This window comes from Hyla sarda, chromosome 8 (genome assembly GCF_029499605.1).
Source record: "Hyla sarda isolate aHylSar1 chromosome 8, aHylSar1.hap1, whole genome shotgun sequence".
In the NCBI taxonomy this organism is placed as follows: Eukaryota; Metazoa; Chordata; class Amphibia; order Anura; family Hylidae; genus Hyla; species Hyla sarda.
The window spans coordinates 54,778,259-54,801,774 of NC_079196.1; the positions used below are offsets into that span (position 1 = coordinate 54,778,259).

The 23,516-nt window shown below is 45.3% G+C and overlaps 1 protein-coding gene across 9 annotated transcripts in view; it reads right to left on the bottom strand.

The window, feature by feature from the left end:
• The window catches only part of LOC130285091 (neurabin-1-like), a 151,828-nt gene that overhangs the window by 45,193 nt on the left and 83,119 nt on the right, over nucleotides 1-23,516 (bottom strand). For all 9 annotated transcript variants that reach the window (XM_056536279.1, XM_056536282.1, XM_056536278.1 and 6 more), the window contains exons 6-9: nucleotides 18,162-18,291; nucleotides 12,723-12,869; nucleotides 11,419-11,472; nucleotides 3,805-4,034 (exon numbers count right to left, since the gene is read on the bottom strand). In XM_056536279.1, coding sequence (XP_056392254.1) covers nucleotides 3,805-4,034; nucleotides 11,419-11,472; nucleotides 12,723-12,869; nucleotides 18,162-18,291 — 561 coding nt within the window. The remainder of the gene's footprint in view (nucleotides 1-3,804; nucleotides 4,035-11,418; nucleotides 11,473-12,722; nucleotides 12,870-18,161; nucleotides 18,292-23,516) is intronic.

Here is a 23,516-nt window from a genome sequence, read left to right on the forward strand (position 1 = left end):
GGTTTTCAGCAGCATCTCCATCTAAGTTTTCCATGCACAGTAATACCCCAACCAACAAGATGTGCAAGGAACTGAAGACAAAATGGGGCTTTAAATGGGGCTTTCAGCTGAATTCGGGCCATGTTCACATGGCTAAAAATCTGCACATTTGAATGTACCGGGGGGAGCTAGGATTGCTCAGAAATGCACCATCTTATAGATGGCAATGGATTTTCGAGAGGAATTGAATAGACGTGTGTTCTTTCAGAGGATGCCGGAATCAGGATTTCTGCAGCAGAAACATCCTCCGCGTGCACAGTGCAGCAGAATCCCTTTCAAATCAATGGGACTCCAGGGGAAATTCCTAGCGGAGTATTCCCCTGGAATTACGCTTCAAAAATTCAGCCATGTGAACACAGCCTTCTGCTCTAACAAGTAGGATTGGGGGAAAAACACAGCCACTTCTCAGGTAATCTTAATAAACAAAACAGACAAAAAACAGGGAGCAGTATATCCCAATAGTCTACAAATGTATCCCCTATATGTATATGGGAATTAATATGTGAACCCCATAAACAACGTAAACAAAGACCAAAGAAGAACAATCTGAGTCACTTATAAGGGAATCATATGTCTTGGCGACAAAAAGTTTATTAAACGTATACAGTGACCCCCCCGACCTACGATGGCCCCGACATACGATAATTGCAACATACAATGGCCTCTCAGAGGCCATCACATGTTGAAGGCAGCATCAACATACGATGCTTTTTTATGTCAGGGCCATCCGGCAGCGCAGACTACTTCAACTGCTGACGGATAGCCGTTTAAGGGGCCCTGTGTGGTCCGGAGAGTATCACTCACCTGTCCCCGACGTTCCGGACTGTCCTCTTTGGCCTCCGCTGCATGGCTGTCGCTCCAGGGCAGCGTCGGAGCAGCGGGAACACGTGAGTATAACTTTCTATTAGGGATGTCCCGATACCGATACTGGTATCGGGGCAGATACTAGCCATTTGCATGGTATCGGGGACTCGTTTAACCCCTTAAGGACACATGACATACTGGAACGTCATGTGTCCACTCCCGATCTATAACACGGGGCCACGCGGGTCGGGCCCGGCCTCTAACAACGGCCGGGACCCATGGCTAATAGCGTGCGGCATTGATCGCATCGATCAATAAGTCCTATCCATTCATAAATGGTACCGCTAAAAACTTCAGATCACGGCGCAAAAAATGAGCCCTCATACCGCACCATACACGGAAAAATAAAAAGTTATAGGGGTCAGAAGATGACAATTTTAAACGTATTAATTTTCCTGAATGTAGTTATGATTTTTTCCAGAAGTACGACAAAATCAAACCTATATAAGTAGGGTATCATTTTAATCGTATGGACCTACAGAATAAAGATAAGGTGTCATTTTTACCGAAAAATGTACTACGTAGAAACGGAAGCCCCCAAAAGTTACAAAATGGCGTTTTTTTTTCCAATTTTGTCTTACAATGATTTTTTTTTCCGTTTCACCGTAGATTTTTGGGCACAATGACTGACGTCATTACAAAGTAGAATTGGTGGCGCAAAAAATAAGCCATAATATGGATTTTTAGGTGCAAAATTGAAAGAGTTATGATTTTTTAAAGGCAAGGAGCAAAAAAACGAAAATGCAAAAACGGAAAACCCCCCGGTCCTTAAGGGGTTAATGTCCCCGATATCATGCCCGATACCTGGTGCCCCTCTGCTGCCCCGTTCTCCCGTCCTCCGGTGTGCATCATAGTGTTCCATGGAGGAGCATGTGACACACACGTCACTCCGCCTCCTCCCCTGCGCCCAGCGTAACGCTACGCAGGAAGCAGAGTGACGTGTATGTCACATGCTCCTCCATAGGACGACAAGATGCGGACCGGAGGACGGGGCAGCAGAGCGGCAGCACCCGACCCGAGGAGGTGGCTGCTACTAATGTCTAATAAGGGGAGGGGGGGCCCTGCTGCTGTCTAATAGGGGGGGCCTGCAGCTGTCTAATAGGGGGGGGGGGCCCTGCTGCTGTCTAATAGGGGGGGGGGGGAGGGCCCTGCTGCTGTCTAAACGGGGGGGGGGGGGGGCCTGCTGCTGTCTAGACGGGGGGGGGGGGGGGCCTGCTGCTGTTTAAATGGGGGCCCACTGTCTAAAGGGGGGCTGCTGTCTACAGGGGGGGCTTCTACTAATGACTGTCAGGGGGCTGCTGCTAATGTCTGCAAGGGGACACTACCTACTATTGAAGGCAATCTTACAGCAGAGTCATCTGCACTAACTTGAATTTATAGGTAGATAGGTCAGGTGACCCGGTTTCTACCGCTGCTCATCATGTGGTCATCGGTCTCACTGCCAATGAAAATTCCCTGTTCTGCCAGATGGTTCATTTGGAACGAATTACCATCGTATGTTGAGGGATCACTGTACAATTAAATTACAAACAGTATAAAAAGTGAATACAAGAGAAATACATCATCAAAAGCGATATCACCGGCCCTGTATCAAGATTATCGATAGAAAAACATATCAGATAGGTCACAGCTATAGCAGCAATGAGACAATAATAAAACGTAATAGGAGACTGTCCTATATGTTAAGGCAGCTACTAGTGGGTGAGACATATATATCAACCCTACAAATGCTCAATTAAGAGTAAGGTACCTAGTTTTGAAAAGTGACAAGTGCAGTCTTAACAATAAGATGAGCTGAACATACTGATACAGACATAACTGATTCCAGTAACAATCACAAACGATAGCAGGAGTCGGGATAGCGCCACTCCAACGCACATTTCAGTACGTCACCTTCGTCTGGGGTGGGCGTTTGTAGGGTGGATATATATGTCTCACCCACTAGTAGCTGCCTTAAAAGGGTACTCTGCTGCTCAGCGTTTGGAACAAACTGTTCCGAAAGCTGGAGCCGGGAGCTCGTGACATCATAGCCCCACCCCCTCATGACGACACACCCCGCCCCCTCTATGCAAGGCCCCCTCCCACAGGGTTGCATTCAGGGGGTGGGGCGTGGCGTCATGAGGAGGCGGAACTATGACATCACAAGCTCCCAGCTCCAGCATTCGGAACTGTTTTTTCTATATGTTAAAGGGGTACTCCGCTGCTCAGCGTTTGGAACAGTCTCCTATTATGTTTTATTATTGTCTCATTACTGCTAAAGCTGTGACCTATCTGATATGTCCTTCTATCGATAATCTTGATGCAGGGCTGGTGAGATTGCCATTTGATGCTGTATTTCTCACTTATTCACTTTTTATACTGTTTGTAATTTAATTGTATAAGTTTAACAACCTTTTTGTCGCCAAGACATATGATTCACTTATAAAGTGACTGATTGTTCTTCTTTGGTTTTTGTTTACAGGTAATCTAAATAGTAGAAAGGGTGGCTGTATTCACGAATCATCCTGACTTGCGCTTACACCAAATGATACCATAAGCGTTAAGTGCCGCGAAATCTGAGTATGCTGATGAAGAGAGAGGACTACTAAAAACGGCAATGTAATGAAGACGACTACTAAGACACCTATGGTAGGAAGGCTTACAGCAGGATGATGCAGTTAAGTAGAACAGTGTTTCCCAACCAGGGAGCCTTTAGCTGTTGCAAAACTACAACTCCCAGTATGCCCGGACAGCCAAAGGCTGTCCGGGTGGGCTGGGAGTTGTGGTTTTGCAAAAGCTGGTGGCACCCTGGTTGGAAAACACTGGAGTAGAAAGATAAAAAAAAGTGAATTCAAATGTCTTTTAAACACTAAACTTCCTAGTCTGTGAGCAAATTGTGATAAAGGAGGTAACGTAACCTACTTCAACTGAAAATCCTTCAGTAACTTCTTGGCCTTGGTATATTTCTTCTCCAGGGTATCGTACTGTTCCTGCGTTTCTTTCAGATGTTCATTGACCGTCTTACACAGCGCTTGAGCCTCCAGCCAGTAGGTCTCCAACTTCTTAACCTTTTCCTTGTTTTCCTCTACAGACTGTTGATATTTCAGACGGTTGGTTTCCCAATCCATCTTCTCATTCTCTGTAGCTTTGATCTACAAAATGTAACAAAAAAAATATATATATTAAAATAATAATTAAAAAAAATATATATATATATATCTATATATCTATATATATCTATATATATATATATATCTATATATATATATCTATATCTATATCTATCTATCTATATCCATACTATTTAACTTTTTTTTACTGCTCAAGTGGATATTCTATAGAAAATATTTTTGGAAGATCTACTTTCAGCACTAGATAGTAATTACATAAAAAGTTATTCTACTGGTTGCAAGAGCTAAATACTGTACAATAATTCTATTACAATACATCTACATAGTTTCAAGAAATATATATTGGTAACAAGTAACTGAATGACATCTTGAAAAGTATACACCCTGTTCCAAAAATATTATGCAAATTCTATTTAAGCCCTTAAGGACCAGGCCATTTTACACCTTAGGACCGGAGCGTTTTTTGAACATCTGACCACTGTCACTTTAAACATTAATAACTCTGGAATGCTTTTACCTATCATTCTGATTCAGAGATTGTTTTTTCGTGACATATTCTACTTTATGTTATTGGTAAAATTTTGTCGATACTTGCATCGTTTCTTAGTGAAAAATTCCAAAATTTGCTGAAAAAATAGAAAATTTTGCATTTTTCTAACTTTGAAGCTCTCTGCTTGTAAGGAAAATGGATATTCCAAATAAAAAAAAATGTATTCACAAATACAATATGTCTACTTTATGTTTGCATCATAAAATTGATGTGTTTTTACTTTTGGAAGACACCAGAGCTTCAACGGTCAGCAGCAATTTTCCCATTTTTCACTAAATTTTCAAACTCACTATTTTTCAGGGACCAGTTCATGTTTGAAGTGGATTTGAAGGGTCTGCATATTAGAAATACCCCACAAATGACCCCATTATAAAAACTGCACCCCCCAAAGTATACAAAATGATATTCAGTCAGAGTTTTAACCCGTTAGGTGTTTCACAGGAATAGCAGCAAAGTGAAGGAGAAAATTCACCATCTTCATTTTTTACACTCGCATGTTCTTGTAGACCCAATTTTAGAATTTTTACAAGGGGTAAAAGGAGAAAATGTATACCTATATTTGTAGCCCAATTTCTCTCGAGTAAGCACATACCTCATATGTCTATGTAAAGTGTTCGGCGGGCGCAGTAGAGGGCTCAGAAGCGAAGGAGCGACAAGGGGATTTTGGAGAGTACGTTTTTCTGAAATGGTTTTTGGGGGGCATGTTGCATTTAGGAAGCCCCTATGGTACCAGAACAGCAAAAAATCCCACATGGCATACCATTTTGGAAACTAGACCCCTTGGGGAACTTAACAAGGGGTAAAGTGAACCTTAATACCCCACAGGTGTTTCACGACTTTTGCATATGTAAAAAAAAATTATTTTTTTCCACTAAAATGTGTGTTTCCCCCCAAATTTCAAATTTTTGCAAGGGTTAATAGCAGAAAATACCCCCCCAAAATTTGTAACTCCATCTCTTCTGAGTATGAAGGTACCCCATAAGTGGACCTGAAGTGCACTACGGGCGAACTACAATGCTCAGAAGAGAAGGCATCATATTTGGCTTTTGGAGAGCAAATTTTGGTCGGTGGGCATGTCGCATTTAGGAAGCCCCTATGGTGCTAGGACAGCAAAATAACCCCAACATGGCTAACCATTTTGGAAACTAGACCCCTTGAGGAACGTAACAAGGGGTACAGTGAGCATTTACCCCCCACTGGTGGCTGTCAGAACTTTGGAACAGTGGGCTGTACAAAATTTTTAATTTGCACAGCCCACTGTTCCAAAGATCTGTCAGACACCAGTGGGGTGTAAATTCTCACTGCACCCCTCATTACATTCCGTGAGGGGTGTAGTTTCCGAAATGGGGTCACATGTGGGTTTTTTGTTTTTTTTTGCGTTTGTCAAAACCGCTGTAACAATCAGCCACCCCTGTGCAAATCACCTCAAATGTACATGGTGCACTCTCCCTTCTGGGCCTTGTTGTGCACCCCTAGAGCACTTTGCGCCCACATATGGGGTATCTCCGTAGTCGGGAGAAATTGCATTACAAATTTTGGGGGGCTTTTTTCCCTTTTACCTCTTGTCAAAATGAAAAGTATAGGGCAACACCAGCGTGTTAGTGTAAAAAATTTATTTTTTTACACTAACATGCTGGTGTAGACCCCAACTTCACCTTTTCATAAGGTGTGAAAGGAGAAAAAGCCCCCCAAAATTTGTTAGGCAATTTCTCCCGAGTACGGCGATACCCCATATGTGACCCTAAACTGTTGCCTTGAAATACGACAGGGCTCCAAAGTAAGAGCGCCATGCGCATTTGAGGCCTGAATTAGGGATTTGCATAGGGGTGGACATAGGGGTATTCTACGCCAGTGATTCCCAAACAGGGTGCCTCCAGCTGTTGCAAAACTCCCAGCATGCTTGGACAGTCAACGGCTGTCCGGCAATACTGGGAGTTGTTGTTTTGCAACAGCTGGAGGCTCCATTTTGGAAACAGTGGCGTAACAGACGTTTTTGATTTTTATTGGGGAGGGGGGCTGTGTAGGGGTATGTGTATATGTAGTGTTTTTTACTTTTTATTTTATTTTGTGTTCGTGTAGTGTAGTGTTTTTAGGGTACAGTCACACGGGCGGGGGATTACAGCGAGTTTCCCGCTGCGAGTTTGAGCTGCCGCGCAAAATTTGCTGCATCGCAAACTTGCAGCCTGATACTGACTGTCAGCCCCCTGCCCATGTGAATGTACCCTGTACATTCACAGGGGGGGGGGGGACCTCCAGCTGTTGCAAAACTACAACTCCCAGCATGCACAGTTTATCAGTGCATGCTGGTAGTTATAGTTTTGCAACAGCTGGAGGCACACGGTTGGGAAACACTGAGTTAGGAAACAGACAATGTTTCCCAAACAGTGTGCCTCCAGTTGTTGCAAAACCACAACTCCCAGCATTCTCAGGCATGCTGGGAGTAGTAGTTCGGCAACATCTTTAGAGCCAGATGTTGCCGAACTACAACTCCCAGCATGCTGGGAGTTGTAGTTTTGCAACATCTGGAGGACTACAGTTTGCAGACCACTAATACAGTGGTTCCCAATCTGTGCCCTTCCAGATGTTGCAAAACTACAACTCTCAGTATGCCAAAACTGTCCAGGCATGCTGGGAGTTGTAGTTCTGCAACATCTGAAGGGCCAGATGTTACAGAACTACAACTCCCAGCATGCCTGGACAGTAAGGGCATGCTGAGGATGTGTAGTTTTGCAACATCTGGAAGGGCACAGTGGTCTCCAAACTGTGGACCTCCAGATGTTGCAAAACTGCAACTCCCAGCATGCCCAGACGCCAAGGGCTGTCTGGGCATGCTGGGAGTTGTAGTTTACAGGGTCTCATTACAGTAATGCATGTCGCTTTACGGCGACGTGCATTGCTGTAAAGGGCCCGACCGCGGCTGAAGATCTACTCACCTGTCGCCGCCGCCGCCATCTTCCTCGCCGGGATCCGGGTCTTCAGGGACGAGGTAAGTACCGGGGCCGGTCCCCAGCACTCCCCCGTCCCCCGGTCTTCCTCCCGTCCTCTCCGGACTTCAAGGGGCCGGGCAGGACGGGAGGAAGTAACCCCCCCCCCCTTGCGATTGGTCGGTTAGTTAACCGACGGATCGCAGGGGATCGGAGGAGGTGGCAGGCTTGCCACCTCGCTCCTAGTCTTCAGCATGGTCCTGGCTGTCTGTAACAGCCGGGATCATGCGAAATTACCGGGCGGTCGGGTCCCAGAGACCCGATCAGCCCGGTATCGCCGCAGATCGCAAGGGCGATTTCCCTTGCGATTTGCGGCGATCGCCGACATGGGGGCCTACATGGCCCCCCTCGGCATTTGCCCTGGATGCCTGCTGAAGGATTTCAGCAGGCATCCAGTTCCGATCTCTGCCCGGCGAGCGGCAGAGATCGGAAATACAACAGGACGTTCTCGAACGTCCTTGGGCATTAAAGCCCAGGTAGTGGGGACGTTAGAGAACGTCCTATGTCCTTAACAGGTTAAGTGTCACAAAGATGAAATATTTTGTTTTTCAGTATAACTCATGGATGTCATTGTGTCTCAGGGCTCTTTTGATCACTGAAAACAATCTCGGACAACTGTGATAATTAGATTGCCGGATGAGCCCAATTTAAAGGAAAAACTACTAAAGGTGGGGTGTTCCATATTATTAATCAGAGCACCGTTTTCAAGCAATACGGGAAAGAAAAAAGGATCTCTCTGCTGCCGAAAAGAGTGAAATAGCCTTGGACGAGGTATGAAAAGATTAGATATTTCACAAAAATAGTGCGATGATCAGCCAGAGATTTGTGGCTGATTCAGAGCACAGATGGGTTTGTGCAGATAAAAGCACATTGAGGAAGATTTCTGACAGATCCATGCTTTGGATCAAGAGAGCAGCTGCTAAAATACCATTACATAGCAGTAAACGCATATTTGAAGCTGCTGGTGCCTCTGGAGTCCCACAAACATCAAGGTGTGCATAAACCTTCTATTCAGCCGCCACTAACCAATGCTCACAAGCAGAAATGGCTGCATTGGGCAGAAAAATACATGAAGACTAATTTTCAAACAGTCCTGTTCACTGATGAGTGCCGTGCAACCCTGGATGGTCCAGATGGATGGAGTAGTGGATGGTTAGTAGAAGGCCACCCTGTTCCAACAAGGCTGCGACGTCAGCAAGGCAGTGGTGGAGTCATGTTTTGGGCCGGAATCATGGGAAGAGAGCTGGTTGGCCCTGAGGTGTAAAGAGGACCTCTGCAAAGTATGTGGAGTTTCTGACTGACCACTTTCTTCCCTGGTACAGAAGGAAGAACTATGCTTTCCATAACAAAATCATCTTTATGCATGACAACGCACCATCTCATGCTGCAAAGAATACCTCTGCATCAATGGCTGCTATGGGTATAAAAGGAGAGAAGGTCTTGGCCTCCAGCCTCCCCTGACCTCATTCCTATTTAGAATCTCTGGAGCATCCTCAAGCAAAAGATCTATGAGGGTGGGAGGCAGTTTACATCCAAACAGCAGCTCTGGGAGGCTATTCTGACATCTTGCAAACATATTCAAGCAGAAACTGTCCAAAAACTCACTGGTTGAAAGACTTGTGAAGCTGCTAACAAATAAGGGGTCCTATGTTAAAATGTAACGTGATCTGTTTAAATGTATAAAAAGTTAAAATGGTGTTAAAAGTTTGATTGAAATAGCTTTTGATTTCTGTAAATATGCTGCAAACACAACAAATGACAATTTTCAGTTCTTTACAACCTATAAAGTTTTTCGAAACTTACTGTGCATAATAATTAGGAACAGTGCATTTTTTTTATGTTAAGAGGTTTGTTCAATAAAATTGGAACTCCTAATAGTTGATAACATGAGAATTATGCTGACTGTTCTTTACATCAATTATTTAGGTACATGAGAAAAATACAATTGGCATAATATGGAACAAGGTCTAGTCACAATTGGAGGGAAGAGGAAGGGAGAGAGGAAGAGGAAGGGAGAGAGGAAGAGAGAGAGAGAGAGAGAGAGAGAGAGGAATAGAGAGAGAAATAGAGAGAGAGAGAGAGAGAGAGAGAGAGGAATAGAGAGAGAGAGAGGAAGAGAGAGAGAGAGAGACACACACACACACGGCGGGCGCACTGATCGGTGGCACAGTGAAATCTGACGTGGCGCTGCTGTGCTTAGACATGAGGTCACGTCACCCCCACGGTGACGTGACCTCGCATCTAAGCGCAGCAGCGCCACGTCGGAGTTCAAAGCGCCTCTCCAAGGCAGCCACTGCGGTTCTCTTACAGGGCTGCCGTGGCTGTGTGGGTGATGCAAAAACGCAGCCAGCAGCACCGTTCTCCGGGCTCAGGCATCGCGGGCAAGACGCATTATCGGCAAGGTTAGATGCCGATAACTAATAAAAACATGAATATCGGCCGATAATATCGGCCAATCTGATAATCGGTCGATCCCTAGTCACAATAGTATAGTCAAAATTGTATCCTTTAAAAAGTTATAACCTTTTAAGTGGCTCTTTAAGGTTTTCTATGCTCCCTTACCTGAAGAAAGCATAGGATAAAGGGCAAGACACTGAGCTTGGAGATATATAGTAAGTGACAGCTCTAGCTGTACACAAGTCATACAAGAAAAGCTGTCAGTTACTCTGTATAGAGAAAAAGGGGATAGCTCAGGAGACCTGTCAGATGCGCTTTAACCCTTAGACATCAAAATGACACACCTGTACACCCTTGCCGTCTAGGTCTTACCACAACAGTGCATACCTGAATGTTATGGAGCGTTAAGTGTTTATGAAGAGAGCACAGGAGCTGTACTCACTTCATAGGCGGTAAGAGACGTCTAAGATCCATAGCCAGACACTCACCGCTAATGACTGGCAGCAGCTGTCATTGACATGTCAGATTCAGTGATCAATGCCAATCAGTTGCCGGTAGTTCAGTTGTGCTCATCGGAGTCACTGAGTTAAAATGGCAGTGGCAGCCCCTTATCTATCCTCCTGTTGCCAGATCGACGCTCCATGGATGCAGTCTGGCTGAGCCAGGCTGTATCAGTGAAGTGCTGATCAAACTGTATAATGATATGCAATCTTTTATGATGATAATACACAACTTTTATTGGAAAAGGGGCATTTTTTTATTTAATTTTTTACACTTCATACTTTTATTGAAAAACTATTTTATTTTTTTTACACTTTTTACAGGTTATACTATGCTGCAATACATTTGAACTGCAGCACAGTATGACCTGATCAGCTGCATACAGTACAGCCTGTGTGATCCAGCCTATGGCTGGATCTCACAGGCTTCCGTAGCAGGCAGACAGGAGGCCATGATCTGACCTCCTGCTGCCATAGCAACCAACGGCGACCTGTGATCGCGCTCCCCCTGTCAACACCATAGATACCGTGATCAGGATTGATCACGGCATCTATGGGGTTAATGTCGGCAGTTGCGGCCGGACTAGGGCTGTGATTAGCAGCCAGGTCCCACCGCCGATCCCCTGCGCTGCCCGCAGCAGTGCAGGAGATCACTAGGACGTATGCATACGTCACAGCGCACGAACGTGTCGGAATGTATGCATATGTCCTATAGCAGGAAGGGGTTAAACTGTCCTGGCATGCCAAGCCAGTTTTGTGGCATAATAACCAGCTGTGCCATCATGTGACAGAGAAAAAGACACAGAGGAGTAGAGTAAAGTAGGAATGAGCAGCTTGTAATGGTTATATACTTGTAACACCTCCAGAGAAAATAAAGATATCTTAAAAGCGTAAAGTGACAAGAAAATTAAAGTAAATCTGATGTCTGCATTAATGCACTCTTTAAGCAGAACACGCTCGCACTGAGGGCTTACCCTGTCTTTCAGCTGATTGACTTCAGCATTGGTGACAGCATGCTTCAGCTGGAGCTAAGAAAAAATAAAATAAAAAAAGAACCGAGTGTTAGTAGCGCATCAAACAGTTACATAGGAATCAATGAAAGCAAAGACAACACTCGATCAATGTAAGAAAAATGTTCAACTAAATCAGTGGTCTGCAAAATGCTGGGAGTTGTGGTTTTGCAACATCTGGAGGGCCGTAGTTTGAAGACCACTGAACTAGAAATTTAGATTTTGCATCCCATGTATGTAAACATCCACTATAAATGGCCTGTTCAGATGTGGTGTATTTCTTACAAATTCTTTTCTATGCAAATTCTGCATTAAAAAGCAGCGACCAATTAGGGTATGTTAACACTACAGATTAACACTACAGAATTCCGTGAGTAGAATTCCGCGCTGTGAACATCATCAGTGTTAATGGGTCTTCCGCGAGACCCGTTCCCACTGCAGAATTTCAGTGGCACACAATTCCGCTGCTGAAATTGTTCCACGCAAAGAAAGAACATGTTCATACTTTGCATGGAATTCCACGAGTACTGCACAGCCATCAATGGTGACGGCGCAGTGTGCCGCGGTCCTACCGCTGAAGTATCTTTGTCCGTCGCCTGACGGAATCTCCGCTCGCGAATGAGGCCTGCAAATCCAATGCATTGCCCTATATAGCAGATTCGGGAATGCAAAGGGTGAAATCTATAGCTAATCTGCAGCAAAACATACATGTGACACATAATTAGGAATATTGTCTGTTTATGACTATCCTTTCACAAACATTTGTGTGCATAGGTAGATACATTTGCATAGTCCATCTACATCAGGAAACTGTGCCCGATTTGTGACAGCTAAAAAAAAATTTTTTTTACCCCAATGGTCTTGGATCTGTAATAAAGTTGTAAACTCAGGATGAGCGTAATAAGGTAGATCCTCCTCTCTGGTGGAATTACTGCAGTTATATCAGTGGATGCCAAGTACTACTACATTCTTCTTGCAATTTCTGCACAATTTTTAACCCCCCCCCCCCCCCCCCCCCCCGATCAGTGCGCAAGCAATGAAGGCAATATTTCCATTTTTACAGTACATCGGAATATCCACTTGTTCAATAATAAGCCATTTCAACTTTTGGAACCATATCCACAATATTTTGTATACACAACCTGTGTTGTAATGATTTTAAGAAAATGTCAAGACCAAATAACAAATTCCACCTCCAATAACATCACTGACATATCTAATGTACAAAAACACAATAACGGGGGCAGGTCATATTGGCAGTCGTCTACCTCTTTAAACTTGAGAGCCAGCTGAGACGCATCCATATCTGAAGGGAAGTTCATGTCATCACTTTCTGACAACTCGAATACTTCAACGGAGTTTCCATGTAGATGTGACTCTAGATTATCCTCATCATCCTCATCAAAATCTTCTTCCTGCAGAGAAGGAACACAGGTTTGCCAAAAACTCTTAAAGGGGTACTCCACTGGCCTGCATTCGGAAGTAAATATTCCGAATGCTGTTTTTAACGCTGCGGGGGTCAGCCATGCCCCTTGTGATGTCACGGCCACGCCTCCTATATGCAAGTCTATGGGAGGGAGCGTGACGGCCTTCACACCCCCTCCCATAGACTTGCATTGAGGGGGCATGGTCGTGATGTCAAGAGGGGTGTGGACAACCCCCGCAGGACGAAAATTACTACCAAACGCTGGCCAGTGGAGTACCCCTTTAACCCCTTAAGGGCCAAGCCAATTTTCAACTTAAGGACCAGAGCATTTTTTTGCACATCTGACCTCTGTCACTTTAAAGGGGTTGTGCGCTGCCCTGCAGTTCACAGCGTCAGGAAGTTTAATACTCCAAACGCTGTGTGCGGGCTTCCGTGTTCGCGGACGCCAGGCGTGACGTCTCGCCCGCCCCCTCGTAACGTCTCGCCCGCCCCCTCAACGAAAGTCTATGGGAAGGGGGCGTGACCGCTGCCACGCCCCCTTCTCATAGACTTTGGTAGAGGGGGCGGGCGTGACGTCACGAGGGGGCGGGCGAGACGTCCCGAGGGGGCCGGGGACGTGACGTCCCGAGGGGGCCGGGGACGTGACGTCCCGAGGGGGCCGGGGACGTGACGTCCCGAGGGGGCCGGGGACGTGACGTCCCGAGGGGGCCGGGGACGTGACGTCCCGAGGGGGCCGGGGACGTGACGTCCCGAGGGGGCCGGGGACGTGACGTCCCGAGGGGGCCGGGGACGTGACGTCCCGAGGGGGCCGGGGACGTGACGTCCCGAGGGGGCCGGGGACGTGACGTCCCGAGGGGGCCGGGGACGTGACGTCCCGAGGGGGCCGGGGACGTGACGTCCCGAGGGGGCCGGGGACGTGACGTCCCGAGGGGGCCGGGGACGTGACGTCCCGAGGGGGCCGGGGACGTGACGTCCCGAGGGGGCCGGGGACGTGACGTCCCGAGGGGGCCGGGGACGTGACGTCCCGAGGGGGCCGGGGACGTGACGTCCCGAGGGGGCCGGGGACGTGACGTCCCGAGGGGGCCGGGGACGTGACGTCCCGAGGGGGCCGGGGACGTGACGTCCCGAGGGGGCCGGGGACGTGACGTCCCGAGGGGGCCGGGGACGTGACGTCCCGAGGGGGCCGGGGACGTGACGTCCCGAGGGGGCCGGGGACGTGACGTCCCGAGGGGGCCGGGGACGTGACGTCCCGAGGGGGCCGGGGACGTGACGTCCCGAGGGGGCCGGGGACGTGACGTCCCGAGGGGGCCGGGGACGTGACGTCCCGAGGGGGCCGGGGACGTGACGCCCCGAGGGGGCCGGGGACGTGACGTCCCGAGGGGGCCGGGGACGTGACGTCCCGAGGGGGCCGGGGACGTGACGTCCCGAGGGGGCCGGGGACGTGACGTCCCGAGGGGGCCGGGCGGCCGCGAACACGGAAGCCCGCACACAGCGTTCGGAGTAATGAACTTCCGGACGCTGTGAGCGGAGCTCCGACCTGCAGGGCAGCGCACAACCCCTTTAAGCATTAATAACCCTCGGATGCTTTTACTTATAAATTTGATTCAGAGACTGTTTTTTAGTGACATATTCTACTTTAACATAGTGGTACATTTTCGTCCCCATTATAAAACTGCACCCCTCAAAGTATTCAAAATGACATTCAGAAAGTGTGTTAACCCTTTAGGTGTCTCACAGGAATAGCAGCAAAGTGAAGGAGAAAATTCAAAATCTCCCTTTTTTACACTAACATGTTGTTGTAGACCCAGTTTTTGAATTTTTACAAGGGGTAAAAGGTGAAAACGCCCTCCAAAATGTGTAACCCAATTTATCACAAATAAAGAAATACCTCATATGTGAACGAAAAGTGTTCTGTGGGCACACTAGAGGGCTCAGAAGCGAAGGAGCGACAATGGGATTTTGGAAAGTGAATTTTACAGAAATGGTTTTTGGGTGCAGGTTTCATTTAGGAACCCCTATGGTGCCATAACAGCAAAACAAAAAACCACATGGCATACTATTTTGGAAACTACACTCATCATGGCAAGTTACAAGGGGTACAGTGAGCCTTAACACCCCACAGGTGTTTGACGACTTTTTGGTAAAGTCGGATGTGTAGATGAAATTTTTTTTCCACTAAATGCAGTTTCTTCACCAAATTAACCATCTTTACAAGAGGTAATAGGAGAAAATGCCCCCCAAAAGTATGGAAATACCTCATGTGTGGACGTAAAGTGCTCTGCGGTTGAACTACAATGCTCAGAAGAGAAGGAGTCACATTTGGCTTTTGGAAAGAACATTTTGCTGAAACAGTTTTTTGGGGGCATGTCACATTTAGGAAGCCCCTATGGTGCCGGAACAGCAAAAAAAGCCCCACATGGCACACTATTTGGGAAAAAAAACACCCCTTAAGGCACGTAACAAGGGGTACAGTGAGCCTTTACACCCCACATGAGTTTGACAAATTTCCGCTAATGTTGGACGTGAAAATATAAAATTAAATCTTTTTCACTAAAATGCTGGTTACCCCAAATTTTTCATTTTCGCAAGGGGTAATAGGAGAAAAGGCATCCCAAAATTTTAACCCCGTTTCTTCTGAGTATGGAAATACCCCATATGTGGATGTAAAGTGCTCTGCGGGCGCACTACAATGCTCAGAAGAGAAGGAGCACCATTGAGCTTTTGGAGAGAGATCTTTGGAACAGTGGGCTGTGCAAATGATGAATTAAATTATTCATTTTTACGGACGACTGTTCAAAAAATCTGTCAGACACCTGTGGGGTGTAAATGCTCACTGCACCCCTTATTACATTGCGTGAAGGGTGAAGTTTCCAAAATGGGGGTCAATATGTGGGGGGGTCCACTGTTCTGGCACCATGGGGGCTTTGTAAACGCACATGGCCTTTAATTCCAAAAGCCCAACGGCGCATTGTAGTGCGCCCATATATGGGTTATGTTATTACTCAGAAGAAATGGAGTTACAAATTATGGGGGGCTTTTTTCCCCATTATCCCTTGTGAAAATGAAAAAATTTGGGATAACACCAACATTTTAGTGGAAAAATACAAATCTTTCATTTTCACATCAAACGTTAACGGAAATTTTTCAAACACCTGTGGGGTGTTAAGGCTCACTATACCCCTTGTTGCATTCCTTGAGGGGTGTTTTTTCCAAAATAGTATGCCATGTGTTTTTATTTTTTTTGCTGTTCTGGCACCATAGGGGCTTCCTAAATGTGACATGCCCCCCCAAAAACCATTTCAGAAAAACTCGCTCTCCACATGTGGGTGTCTTTTTTTGGTTTTCTTTTTCCTTTATGTCAGAACTGCTGTAACGATTAGCCACCCCTGGTCTAATCACCTCTAATGTGCATGGCGCTCTCACTCCTGAGCCTGCAGAGCATTTTACATCCACATATGGGGTATGGGGTTCCTTACTCAGAAATTGCGTTACTAATTGTGGGGGTCTTTTTTTCCCCTTTTACCTGTTCTGAAAATGAAAAGTATGGGGCAACACCAGAATGCTTGTGTAAAAAAAAATTTTTTTTTTTACAATAACATACTGGAGTAGACCCCAACTGTAACTTTTCATAAGGCGTAAAAGGAGAACCCCCCCCCCCCAAATTTGTTAGGCAATTTCTCTTGAGTACGGAAATACCCCATATGTGGCGCTCAACTGTTGCCTTGAAATACAACAGGGCTCCGAAGTGAGAGAGCGCCATGCACATTTGAGGCCTAAATAAGGGAATTGCATAGGGATGGACCTAGATGCAAGAATTAGACTTGCCTCCTATACCAAAATTACCCTATGGTAGTGTTTCCCAAACAGTGTGCCTCCAGCTGTTGCAAAACTCACAGCATGCCATGCCTGGACACTCAATGGCTGTCCGGCAATACTGGGAGTTGTTGTGCAACAGCTGGAGGCTCCGTTTTGGAAAGAGTGCCGTGGGGGGGGGTTAGGGGGGGGGGGGGGGGGGGCAATAGCCGACAACTTATACCGAAATATTGGTATAATTTATCGGCTATCTGCCTGAAAGGTCACAGATTATCGGTATCGGCCCTAAAAAAAATCGATATTGGTCGATCCCTAGTAGTTTGGCAACTCCTAGAAGGCAGCAGTGAAGATCACTTACCACTGATCTTCACTGCTGCCTCCGCCGCCTCCTTACTGCCGCCGATCCCGCCGCAATCACCAGTCCCTCGCCGTCCTGAAGTGCTCTGGCACCCGCCACCATCTGCCACCCCCCCCCCCCACCCCCAAATGCTCTGCCCGGACATACAGGGGTGGGCAGATAGTCGGTCAGTCCTGATCGACCAATGGCAGGGGATAGGAGGAGGTGGCACCCCTGCCACCTCACTCCTATCCTTCAGGATGATTGGGGCTGTCTCTGACAGCTCCGATCATCCCTATTTTCTAGCGATGGGGTCACCAAAGACCAGATCAGGCCGGAATTGCTGCAAATTGCCGATCTGAATTGATCGTCGATTTGCGGCGATCGTCGACACGGGGGGGTGCTCAGAATTCCCACGGCCGTACAGGTATGCCCTGTGTCCTTAAGTACCAAGACGTCAGGGTGTACCTGTATGCCCTGTGTCCTTAAGGGGTTAAGCTTGTAAACGTACAAATTGAATTAAAACAGATGTCCTACACATGTCCAGGTTGTTTAGGGGACAAGACTATAGGTCTGCAAGAGAAGGGAATTAAATTTATATTTGTAGTCATAACCCCCAAATGCAACTTAAAGGGGTATTCCAGGCAAAACCTTTTTTTATATATCAACTGGCTCTGGAAAGTTAAACAGATTTGTAAATTACTTCTATTAAAAAAATCTTAATCCTTCCAATAGTTATTAGCTTCTGAAGTTTTCTGTCTAACTGCTCAATGATGATGTCACATCCCGGGAGCTGTGTATGATGGGAGAATATCCCCATAGGAACTACACAGCTCCCGGGACATGAGTCATCAGAGAGCAGTTAGACATAAAACAACAACTCAACTTCAGAAGCTAATAACTATTGGAAGGATTAAGATTTTTTAATAGACGTAATTTACAAATCTGTTTAACTTTCCGGAGCCAGTTGATATATAAAAAAAAGTTTTGGCTTGGAATACCCCTTTAATCATCTCAATTTAATGATAATTAAAAAGGTATCTACAGAATATCTATAATACAAGTCATAAGCAAAAAAACTATAAAAAACAAAAATAAAATAAAAAAAAGGACCAAGAGAGAGTCTACTACCTGTCCAGTGCTGCCCTCCGAGTACTGCTGGTCATACATCTGCTGCTGACATCTCTCCTGCTCCAGGGTCTCGCTGATCAGCCGGGCCACCTCACTCTGGGATCCTGGTTTCTCTCTCCCAATAAGGAACCTAAAATTAAAAAGACAATATATAAAACAGTACTTGTTCTGCCCTAAACAAATTGTTGGTAAGGTGTCTGGACAACCATTTGTGAGGGTCCTCTATGACTTACCTAGTGCTTACCTAGTGATAACAGTGGATTAAAGAAAAAAAGACCTATGCCCATAAACTGATCATTCCAAAATAACCCTAAGGTGTGGTCATAAACGTTTGAATTTAAATCCAGCTTCCTTAAAGGGGATCACAGGATTGCTACGTCAGTATATACATAACCTCTACATTTCATGTAGCTGTCATGCTGACATAGCTGCTCCATGTTCTGGCTCACAAAAAGGGTCCTAGTTGGCTTTTATGATGTCTATGCACTTTAAGAAGTCATATAGGCAGACTTTCACTCTTGCGACAACGACAACCCAGTAAAATCATTAAACACTGTTTACAGGAAGGGTCCTTCTTTTAAGATTTGTCCCAATATTTCTCTTCAGACTAGGCTAGTATCTGGGTTGGAGGCTCCATTTGGGGCTGCCATCCCATGTCCCATTCAGCGGCTGAAAACAGAGTCGGGCGGTCTGCTGCATGATGGACACCATCGGAGTCCGTCAGACCCCACCGACTTTAATGGGGTCTGTTGGGTTTCTGTCTGGTGTCCTGCATTTTAACCAGACAAAAAACAAACATATTCTGTGATGAAAGCTTAAGATTGATCACAAAGCTAGAGTACAATAATATATTCCTGTCAGGTGCTACCATTCAGGATAGTGGAGATGGTGTAATGGTGTGGGGAATGTTTTCTTGGTACACCATGGGTACTCAGATACCTGTAAATCCAGATTTGGACAGTAGGGCTTAGCTAAGCATTGTACCTTAACAAGGTCACCGCTTTATGGCAGATGTATACGTTAAGCAAGACAATTCACCATGCCACAGGGGTTGTATAGTTAAAGATCAGTTCCAGAAACACGAAACGTTTTCACTTCACAATTCCCATATCTTCAGCATATAAAGAAGTGGTCTACCGACTGTGGCCCTCCAGATGTTGTACAACTATATAAATTCAGCACGCTGAGAGGTATAGTTTTGAAAAAGCTGGAGGGCCACAGTCAGGAGACCACTGCTTTAATGCATATCTGAGATGAGATAGAATGAGCTGTTCAGAGCATGTCAGTACCTCCATCTATAGAGAAGCTTATCCTGTGCGCTTTGGGCCGATAGAATCACTTCAACATCTAATGAAATCTACATCACAATGAATGGCTGCAATTCTGAAGGTCAAAGGAGGTGCAACTAGATGGGAGTCTCTAATAAAGTCGGCCTTCAGCGTGTGTGCGCGCGTGTGTGTGTGTGACTTATTTAGTTACACCTGCAGTCAAGAGTGAACCATAACCTTATATAGCGGTAACAGTAAAGTGCATGTGGGATGCTGGTTTCATTTCATCAGGCCTAGATTCCCGTCCACTGTCACTCTCCAGCCCCGGCACTACACGTGCAATTAGAATTTAATAAATGTAAATTACTCAGTGGCATCCAAGAAACCATCATGTTACACAGCACACAATGAGGACACAGCCTATGCCTACATAGTGTTGAATATGCTAGGAAAAGAACATTTTAATAAATAAAAAAAGTTACAATATAATATCGCTCTCTATATTATTTGTTTATATATTAAATTATATTTATATTAAAGGAGAACTCAAGTAAAAAAAATAACTTGTACCCTATTCACAGGATAGGGGAAAAGTAGCTGATCGCAGGGGGAGGGGTGTCCGACCGCTAGGGCCTTATGCGATCACCGGGACGGGACCCGGCACTCAGGAGCGCGTGCTGCAGCGGGCAGCATTCCTAAGGGAAAAGACCTGAGTACAGCTCTCGGGCATCATCGGGCTCCCACAGAAATGAATGGAGCACGTGCCGTCTACCGGTAGAGGACACACACTCCTCACAGAGAGAGCCGGGGTCCTGTCCCGGTGATCGAGGATGGGCCTCAGCGGTTGGACCCCCAGCAATCAGCTATTTATCCCGTTTCCTGTGGATAGGGGGATAAGTTATTTCTCGCCAGAGTACTCTTAACAGAAAAACATAAGGGATAAATCTTTGCATGCTCAATATGGCTTCCAGACTAAAAACAATTGGTAAAACAGGAAAGAAGAAAAAAAAAAAAAAAAACAGGACCACAGGGAGCGCCTAGTGCATTACCCGAGATGGGTACATACACAATCAGTGGGTTCGTGGAAGTTGCTTATCTGGGACATAAATAAATATGCATATTACCCACACAATGGGGGTGGTAGTAGTACAAGGTGATATGCTGGAGTGCCGTATGGAAGCAGATTCCAGATCACACCAGTCCGCAATAGAATTATATTAAAACCATTGGCACTGTGGCAAGATGAGTGGGTACTGTACTGTATCTTCTGTTGACCAGTCTAGGTTTTTAGGGTTACAGTTATAATACCACAAATATCAAAAATAGTCATTTTGAAGATATCCAATAACCATAAACCAACCGACCTATTCCAAAAACACAAGGGTGTGGAAATAGCCCCATTTAAAGGGGTAATCCGGTGAAAAACTTTTTTATTTTTATTTTTTTATTTTTTAAATCAACTGGTGCCAGAGAGTTTAACAGATTTGTAAATGATTTCTATTAAAAAAAATCTTAATCCTTCCTGTACTTATTGGCTGCTGAATACTACAGTGGAAATTATTTTCCATTTGAAACACAGAGCTCTCTGCTGACATCACGAGCACAGTGCTCTCTGCTGACATCTCTGTCCATTTTAGGAACTGTCCAGAGTAAAAGGAAATCCCCATAGCAAACATATGCTGTTCTGGACAGTTCCTAAAATGGACAGAGATGTCAGCAGAGAGCACTGTGTTTCAAAAGAAAATAATTTCCTCTGTAGTATTCAGCAGCTAATAAGGACAGGAAGGATTAAGATTTTTTAATAGAAGTAATTTACAAATCTGTTAAACTCTCTGGCACCAGTTGATTTAAAAAAAAAAAAAAAAAGTTTTTCACCGGAGTACCCCTTTAAATGGGGCTATATTCCACATCCAAATCCGCTTCATTAAACTGCATATTCCCAGCAAACTTACTAGGGCCTGCCTTGGATATCTGCTTCATATATTGGTCATGTAACTGCACTACAATATATTTAGTTGTCAGATAATATATCAGATGCTTTACAATCAGCAGGATGTACCCAGTTCAAAGCTAAATCCCTGTACAGCAATGTTTTCCAACCAGGGTGCCTACAGCTGTTGCAAAACTACATCTCCCAGCATGCCGAGACAGCCGAAGGAAACACTGCTGTACAGTGCTCTGGAATATGTTGGTGCTTAAACGTTCTATCGGGAAGTATTACTTTACTGAGAGAGTAGTGGATGCATGGAATAGCCTTCCTGCAGAAGTGGTCACTGCAAATACAGTGAAGGAGTTTAAAAGAGGTACTCCGGTGGGAAACAATTTTTTTTTTTTAATCAACTGGTGCCAGAAAGTTAAACAGATATGTAAATGACTTCTATTAAAAAATCTTTACCCTTCCAGTACTTATTAGCAGCTGTATGCTACAGAGGAAATTCTTTTCTATTTGAATTTATTTTTTTTGTCCACAGTGCTCTCTGCTGACACCTGATGCTTGTATCAGGAACTGTCCAGAGTAGGAGAAAATCCCCATAGCAAACCTATGCTGCTCTGGACAGTTCCTGACACGGACAGAGAGGTCATCAGAGAGAACTGTGGATAAGACAAAAAAAGAAATTAAAGAATAGAATTTCCTCTGTAGGAAATGCTAATAAGTACTTAAATGGGCACTGTCACCAAACTTTTTTTCTGATATGTTGAAGCGGGGTTCGGGGTAGCGCTGCGCCAACTATTGATTTCAATGGGCGGTGGGGGTAGCGCTGCGCCAACTATTGATTTCAACAGGGGGTGGGTGGCGGGGTTCGGGGGTAGTGCCGCGGCCCATACAAAACTATTGATTTCAACTGGGGGGGGGGGGTCAAGCTGGGAGTTGTAGTGGTGAAACAGCTGGAGGCACACTGTATAGGTGAACTAGGGGCGGAAGTGTCGACCCCAGCAGGCATCAGTGACGTTGTGCCTGCTGGGGAAGTCTGCCTGGTAGTGAGCACACTACCAGGCAGACAAAAAGCCATTTTTAATATAGTAAAAAAAAAAAAAAAAAAAAAAAAAAAAATGTAAAGGCAGTGAGGGGGTTAGGGATAGATGTGCAATAGGCAGGGACTGAAAATAAATGGATGGTGGGAGCTACCCTTTAAAGGATTAAGATTTTTAAACAGAAGTAATTTACAAATCTGTTTAACTTTCTGGCACCAGTTGATAAAAAGAAATAAAAAAATAAGTTTTCCACTGGAGTATCCCTTTAAGCATGCATGGGATAGGCATAAAGCTATCCTTAATATAATATATAGCCAGGGACTATTGATAGGATTCAGAATATTGGGCAGATTAGATGGGCCATGGGCCAATTGTTCTTATCTGCCGACAGATCCTATGTTTCTATGTTTCATAAATAATGGGAAGCACACGTGCGAAGATGCATTTTATTAGTAATTATGACTTACTATCATGTGCAGTGTAATCCGGTCTTATTCTACATTGTGACTGATTTGTAAGCACAGCGCGCCCACCAAATAAGGATGAGAGGAAATACTGTGGTTATAGAGGATAAGCGGACAGCTGCCGGGGTAAGCACAGAGCTTAGTATGTGTACAAAGGGCTTCATCAGATCATCAGGGGAGAAATCCAGCAGCCGAGCTCAGTGGACACTGTAACCCTTTATACTCCTGGTCACCCAGCGCTCTCAATGGTCGCCTCAAAACAAGCGTAATAGAGATATATGGAGAAAAGCCTCACAACAGTGTGATTATCAGTGCCCAGTAGTTTCTTTGCAGCCAACATATTCTGGTTACCGATCCCTCATTCTTAGTGTGCACCAATCGCTGATCATGTGATCAAGCCCACAGCAGCACAGAGCAGTTCAGATAAGTTGCTGATCTAGTTGGAAGCAGTGATTTATCAAGTCACTTTCTCCATGATATTGCAGCTACAGGAAAATGCAACATGTTCATAGTCAAAGAACACAAACAAGAAACTAATTATTCTTACACTGCCAACATTTTGCTTTGTAGTTTTGCAACAGCTGGGGACACAAAGTTTGGAAAACACTGGATCATAAGGTTGAAAAAAAAAAAAAAAAACATCAAGATAA